The following is a 7,444-nucleotide window of genomic DNA, read 5'->3' on the forward strand; positions in this document are numbered from 1 at the left end:
CCATTTTTTAGCCCTAAAATGAGAACCATTGTCTTCAACCTTCATCCAACCGCCCATGACACAAGTAGAGACCATTTTTTGCAACTTTTGAGCTGAAAACACCAAAGAAAATGAGGGAAAACGTGGGAGAAGAGAAGAGGGCGGAGAAGAGGAAGAGGAGGAGAATTCTCTACCATTTGGGGCTACATTTTCTTTACTCTTTTTCCTATTTTGTATTTGAATTTCTTTTCTCATCTGGAACTCATGGAAACCATGGTGTTGATATTTTATTGTGATTTTTTTATTTTGAGTATGAACTAACTCTTTTGAAATTAGGGATAGTGATGAACCCTAATTTTTAGCAAAACCCAAAATTGTTATTTTTAATTTATGCTATGTTTCTCTTGTTCAATTAAGCAATGTTTATTGCAATTCTTACTTGAGATTGATCAACTTTAGTGAGATAAAATCTAATTTTAATTCTGGAAGGGTTGAGATTAGTTGAAATGCTTAATTGATGTATGCTTAATAACCAAGTTGTTAATTATTGAATATTATAGGAATATTGTATTCACCATGCAAACAAACAAGATTAGTGCTTGAAATTATGTTCTTAAAATTGGACTAGCATATTAATATGTGGATTTAATTATGAGAACTTTAACATGTGCATTTGGAAGGATGGCATGTACATTTGTTATAGAATCTTAGTTACAAGAGCACTTTGCTACAATAATAAGGGTTAACTACAAATTAAAGGGAATCAGTATTCCTAGCTATTTCCATCATTCATTTGACAAATAATTATTCATTGACTTAGCTTAAATTGCTCTTTTTATTTTTCTAAAGTAGTTTGAAAATTCTTAATTAATCACATTAATTCAAAGTGTTTGCAACCCAAATTGTTAGCGTTGATTTTTATAATATTTAATTTAAAGCAATCCTTAAGGAGACGATAAAATTACTTACTACTTTATTACTTGTTAGATGATTATGTACACTTGCATATCCTAAAAGAAAAGAAATATCGCAATAAGTTGTTGGTGTCGTTGTCGGGGATTGCTTAAAGTCAACTATTGTAAAGCTAATTATCGTGCAATTTGGTTTAAGTTTTATTTTGTTTTAACTTTGGTTATGCTTGTGCAAAATTCAGGTTCACACAGTGTATGAACAAGAATCAAGACCCTGAACTACTTCCCCTTGATCCAGATATTGAACGTACATTTAGAAGAAGGCAAAAAGTACAAAAATCCAAAAAGGAAGTAGTAGTGATGGATGCTAAGAAAGAAGCTCAACAGGGAGACACTCAAAGGGAAGCAGATCAAGCAGGAGCTACTCAAGAAAGAGTAGCTCAAGGGGGAGTAGCTGTTAATAATGGGAGGAACATTGTTATTGTAGCTGATGATCGATATTGTGCCATCAAGAAATACGCTCTCCCCCTCTTCAACGAGCTTAATCTGGGCATTGTGAGACCAGAAATTCAGGCTGCACAATGGAATTAAAGCCAGTTATGTTCCAAATGCTTCAAACAGTGGGTCAGTTCTGTGGGATGCCAACAGAAGATCCTCACCTTCATCTTTGCTTGTTCATTGAAGTGAGTGATTCTTTCAAGTTGCCCAGAGTTACAAAGGATTGCCTGAGATTGAAGTTGTTCCCATACTCCTTCAGAGACACAGCGGGAGCTTGGTTAAACACTTTGCCATCTGATTTTGTGACTACTTGGAAAGATTTGGCTGAGTGGTTTTTGATGAAGTACTTTTCTCCTACTAAGAATGCCAAGCTCCACAATGAGACTACTTCATTTCAGCAACTTGATGAAGAATCTTTATATGAGGCATGGGAGCAGTTTAAGGAGTTGTTTCGAAAATGCTCTCATCATGGCATTCCTCATTGTATCCAAATGGAGACATTCTACAATGGTCTCAACGTTCACACAAGAATGGTGGTAGATGCTTTGGCGAATGGCGCTTTTCTTGCTAAGTCATATAATGAGGCATATGAAATTCTTGAGAGGATATCCAACAACAACTATAGTGGCCCACTACTAGAGCGTCTACAGGAAGAAAGGTGGTTGTCCTTCATGATATAGATGCCATCACTTCTTTGGCAGCCTAGGTTTCCTCTATATCGAATGTGCTCAAGATGATGAACATGGGGATGAATCAGTCAATGAGGCAGCCTATGGGGTCAGAAATGGAGGAAATAGAAAATATTTCTTGTTTGTATTATGGTGAAGGCCACACTTTTGACAATTGTCCTTCCAATCCCACAGTTATATGTTATATGGGAAATCAAAATAGGAATGGCACTTATTCTAATTCCTACTATCCATCATGGAGGCAACACCCCAACTTTTCATGGAGTAATCAAGGGGCTGGCCCTCCCTAGCACTTCTTCAATGCCTCCTAGACCGGTTTTCCCACCGGGCTATCCTCCACAAGCCCCATAACAAAGGTCACAACAAGTGATGCATTCTAATTCACTTGAGAACTTGTTGAAAGAGTACATAATGAAGAATGAAGCTATGATCCAAAGTCAAGCAACATCCTTGAGGAACCTAGAAACTTAAGTTGGGAAACTTGATCATGAGCTAAGAAATAGAACTCAAGGGTCTTTACCAAGTGACATAGAGAATCAAGTGAATTTAGGTAATGAACATTGCAAGGCCATGACTTTGAGAAGTGGGAAAGAGTTGGAAAATTCCAAGAAATATGTTGGCCATGAGGGTGAGCCCTCTTCAATCCAAAATAATGAGAAAGTAAGTGAAGATGCTAAAAATTCAAGGAAATTAGCCTTTGCCCATAATGCGGCCGCATCAGAATCACCAGAAAGTTCCCCAAACATCCAAAAGCTACCTTTTCCATTGAGATTTCATAAACAAAAGCAAGAGAGTCAGTTCAAAAGGTTTCTTGACATGCTGAAGCAGCTACACAATAATATTCCTCTTGTTGAAGCCCTAGAGCAAATGCCTAATTACGTGAAGTTCATGAAAGAAATTCTTGCTAAGAAGAGACGATTGAGAGAATATGAGACTGTGGCCTTTACCAATGAATGTAGCTCCTTCTTGCAAAATAAGTTCCCTCCAAAGATAAAGGATCCTGGGAGTTTTACCATTCCATGCACTATTGGTAACTCTTATTGTGAGATGGCTATATATGACTTGGGTGCTAGTATCAATTTAAAGTCTATGTCGGTGTTTAGATAGTTCAGAATTGGAGATGTCAGACCTACCACAGTTACTCTTCAGCTTGCAGACCGATCTCTTGCTCATACTAAAGGGAAAATTGGTGTAATGCCCCAAATCTGCTAATAAGGCTTAGTGCCTTGATTAGCATGCCGGGAGGGCAATAATTGATTTAATCGTATTATTGCGTGATTAATTATGATATATGTGTATCAGTACATGATTACTCAAATTATATTATTATATGACTAGATATGCATGTTTAGGTGAATTAAATATGCATGTGGGCTCATTCGTGTTAATAAGGGCATATTTGTAATTGTTGGACCTGTTGAGGGTATATATATGTGTGTGTGTGTGTGTGTGTGTGTGTGTGTGTGTGTGTGTGTGTTATGATTGTGATATGAATGAGACCACAATTGTAACGCCCTAAACACCAGGGATTGTTATGCTATGCCTTGTAAACAGTGCTAAATTTGCTAATCGAGTCATTTGGCCAAAATTGTATAACTAAGTATGATTAGTGGTTTAGGGATTAAAATTTTGGTTAAGATGTAACGTTTCATTAGAACGTTTACTGTATACATTGGGATCCCAAAAAAATATAATTTAGAGGTCTATCACAAGAAAATATTTACAACAGGCCGATCTAAGCGGCAAAATAAGGTTTAACCCTAGTTCCTCTTCAAACCCTCGGCCGTGGCGGTCGAGCAGCCGCATATGTACACATCGTCACCTAAGCTCTCCAACTCAAGGATGGTCCAGCTTTCTTTTGCCTTTACCTGCACCACATAGCACCCGTGAGCCGAAGCCCAGCAAGAAAACTCAACATGCTCATGAACAGTAATAACATGTCATCAAATCATAAGGTGCATGCCTAGCAATAATATCTTTCATCATGCATGCAAATAAGTTCAAATAAATGATTATGGGGTCCTGCATCAGAATAGAAGACTAATGAGTCATTCTCTGAGGACCTGCTTCTTGAATACATGACTAGTAAGTCAATCTCGGAGTGGGTGACTAATGAGTCACACCCTGCATAGGTGACTTATGAATCACACTCTGTATAGATGACTAATAAGTCATACCCTGTGTAGACGGCTAATGAGTCCATCTCTGTCTAGGTGACTAATGAGTCACACTCTGTATAGGTGAGTTATAAGCCACACTCTGTATAGATGACTAATAAGTCTATCTCTATGTGGATGACTAATGAGTCATACCCTATATAGGTGACTAATGAGTCACACTCTGTATTAGTGACTAATAAGTCACACTCGGTATAGATGACTAATAAGTCAATCTTTGTGTGGATGACTAAAGAGTCATACCCTGTATAGGTGACTAATGAGTCACGCTCTGGAGGTCCCATACCCTCCTAGCCATGTGACATGTAGGTCACCTTAGCCTTTCTGGCTCTGGCTCTGGATCTAATTAACTAGCCCTTAGACTAGCAAGCACTTATGAGTTTCATCGACCTTATGGTTGGTCTGGCATTAATGCTCATTCGAGTCATTCAATGCAGATGTCGATTAGATCTAATCTTTTATCAGCTTGCGTTAAACACGCTTAAGTCGTTCCTGACTTATAAGTCAGCATTGTGTGACCAGTGCCCAGTACCACTACCGAACTTGACTAATGAGTCACAGCTTCACAGTTGATACAGACACCATTGCCAATCCCTGACTAATAAGTCAGTGCTTTCTCATTTAGGTAATACAAACAGACATATATCATATGTCAAATATTCAGTTATAAGGCATTTAGCATGCTCATTCAGTAATCAAAAGAATAATTATAATCATGCACAATTACAGAGACTCAAGCTCTGATCAATCTCATAATCAACATTCATGCCATGCCCTAATCTCATGTATCTTATGCATTTTCAATGCAATCAATGTCCACATATAGAGCATTTAACATGCCCCATGAATAACCATGCATGTCACATATGGGGTGCAGTTTTCTTACCTCTGGTTTGAGCGAGAATTAGAACAAGAAAGACCTCTAAGAATGATCGACCTTTTGATTCCTTAGCGGTTACCTAATCATAACCAATTATAACCTCCATTAATGAAAATCAACAATAATAGGGTCTTGATCTAAACCCCACTCTCGGGAACCCAAAATGTACCCACACTGTGAGTAGATTCGATCCCGGGCCTTAAGGATTGAAACCCCGAGCCAAAAACCCTTAAAAACACTCAAAACGGGATTCTAGAGGAACAGAGTAGTGCTACAACGCTACTCCCTAACGCCCCAGCGCTATACTCAGAACCCCCAAACCGCCTAAACAAATTTGTGTAGCGCTATAGCGCCCTCTAATGGGCGCTGTAGCGCTACCCCCAGACTGATGCTCCCCTGAAACCTCCTTCTTCGACTCCTTAAATTCTAACTCGATTCCAATGCTTCCAAACCCCAATTTTGATGCCAAATGAACCCAAAAACCATCCTCACATGCCCCAAGCATCACAACCACAAGAACCCTAGCCAAAACTCCAATCAATTCCCAACTTTCTAACTCAAAAACCAGCTGAAACTTAACTAAGAAAATAGAGCGAAAGCAAGAGTTCTAATGGAAAAAACTCACCTTAATCTCATAACCACACCCTCTTCAATGGTGGAGCACAACCCTAGCTTATCCCAGCTTGGTTCCTTGGCTTGGTTCCTCAAAAAGAGCTTGAAAATTCAAGGAGAAATGGAGGAGAAAAACCATCAGGAGAGAAGGAGGAAGGAGACTCTATTTTTTAACAAGCTTCTACAGCCTTAATGGTTGATATCTTTCCTAGGGGTGAAAAGACCAAAATATCCCTAAGTCAATTAAGGGTTTCTAAAGGCTCCCAAGGGAAAAATTGGTATTTCCCACCTATCTTGTTAATCATAATTAACGCTCTCCAATTCCTGTTGTTCTCAATATTCTCAAACACCAATAATTCACATCCCATTACCCTTTTATTCCTGGCAACGCTCTAATCATTAAAATCACCCCGAGACTCATCCCGAGCCCCGAACTTAAACCTGTTATGACTTAACCGATAATTAATATTCCATGATCCTCTCATGCCGAATAGCTCGAAAAAATCCAAATTATAATTTGGTCTCAACAATATGTCACCGACATGCATACAAATATACAATTACGCCATCAACGGGCCAAATTACCAAAACACCCCTGTAACGAAATGTGGACCCGCATGCATGCATTTAACATCATATCATAATATAATCCACATAAACATGCATATAACCATTTAATATCGTAATAAATCGATTATGGCCCTCCCAGCCTCCTAATCAAGGTCCTAAACCTTATTAGGGATTTTGGGGCATTACAACAATAATGTGGATATTTATTTGAGATGTTTTGTCCGAGGCGGTCCTAGGGAAGGAATAAATAGAATGGTCACAACGGGGTCAAATACCCGGCTCGGGGTGAGCCTTGGGGTATTTGATGAACTTGTTTGTGTTCAGGATTTACCAGGTAACGAGTAGCTATTTAGCTATTATTTGGGTATGCCGGGATTGATTGGGGATTTGTAGGAATACTCAAGGAATTAGCGGGAAGGTGGAAAATGATGAACTTACCCTTGGCGGCATTAAAGGGCTATAATTGAGCTAAGGGGCATTTTTGTCATTTTAAAGCTAAGGATAGACTTAGACCTTAGGAATCTAGACTTAATCAGAAGTAACTTAGTCTCTCAGCCCTTCCTCTTTCTCTCTCTCTCGTGTAACACTCTCTCTCACTAAGGCTTGGAAATTTTGGTGGAACTCTTGGGAAACTGGCTGACGAATTGAGGATTTGAGGCTGGGAACTTGGGGAAATCAAGCTAGGAGGAGGTCTGAGGCAGCTGAGGGTCGAATTCTTAGATTGAGGTAAGGGATCTACTCTAATTTTTAGTAGTTTTCTATTGCACTTTTGGGGTTTTTCTTGAGGTATAAGCCTTGTTCTGATTGTGGGGTTTTAATGAAAGTATGGGGTAGTTTTTGGGGTAACAATGATGAATATGTTGTAGTGATATGGGTTCTAGACTAAATTCTAGGTTTAGTTTTTTATTTGGGTGGATTTCAGTGGGTTTGGCTCGACAAAACACAAGGAAAACTGGGTTCGCAGGCTCGAGTCGCGACCCTGTTCTTCAAGCATCGCGACCTACATGAACCCAGAATGCTTTGGGGGTCTCTGAACTGTCCAGGCACCGCATCACAGGTTAGGGCACGCCTCTATCCGTGTCCCCCAGGAGAAAGCCTTGGGGCTCTCTGACTTGTAGCGCGTTGCGG

The 7,444-nt window shown here is 39.3% G+C and overlaps 1 protein-coding gene and 1 non-coding gene across 2 annotated transcripts; one reads left to right on the plus strand and one right to left on the minus strand.

The window, feature by feature from the left end:
• Nucleotides 1-1,756: 1,756 nt before the first annotated feature.
• LOC133792964 (small nucleolar RNA R71) lies at nt 1,757-1,863 on the minus strand. Its single transcript, XR_009874425.1, has one exon. It is a non-coding gene; the product is annotated as a small nucleolar RNA R71 (small nucleolar RNA).
• A 784-nt stretch (nt 1,864-2,647) lies between these two features.
• LOC133792149 (uncharacterized) lies at nt 2,648-3,184 on the plus strand. The gene has a single exon (XM_062230067.1). The coding sequence runs from the start codon at nt 2,648-2,650 to the stop codon at nt 3,182-3,184; it is 537 nt and encodes a 178-aa protein (XP_062086051.1).
• Nucleotides 3,185-7,444: the final 4,260 nt, after the last annotated feature.

Source organism: Humulus lupulus, chromosome 7 (assembly GCF_963169125.1).
Source record: "Humulus lupulus chromosome 7, drHumLupu1.1, whole genome shotgun sequence".
Classification (NCBI taxonomy): Eukaryota; Viridiplantae; Streptophyta; class Magnoliopsida; order Rosales; family Cannabaceae; genus Humulus; species Humulus lupulus.

Coding starts and splice junctions, on each gene's coding strand:
- LOC133792149 (XM_062230067.1), top strand. CDS start 2,648: ATGACTTTGAGAAGTGGGAAAGAGTTGGAAAATTCCAAGAAATATGTT.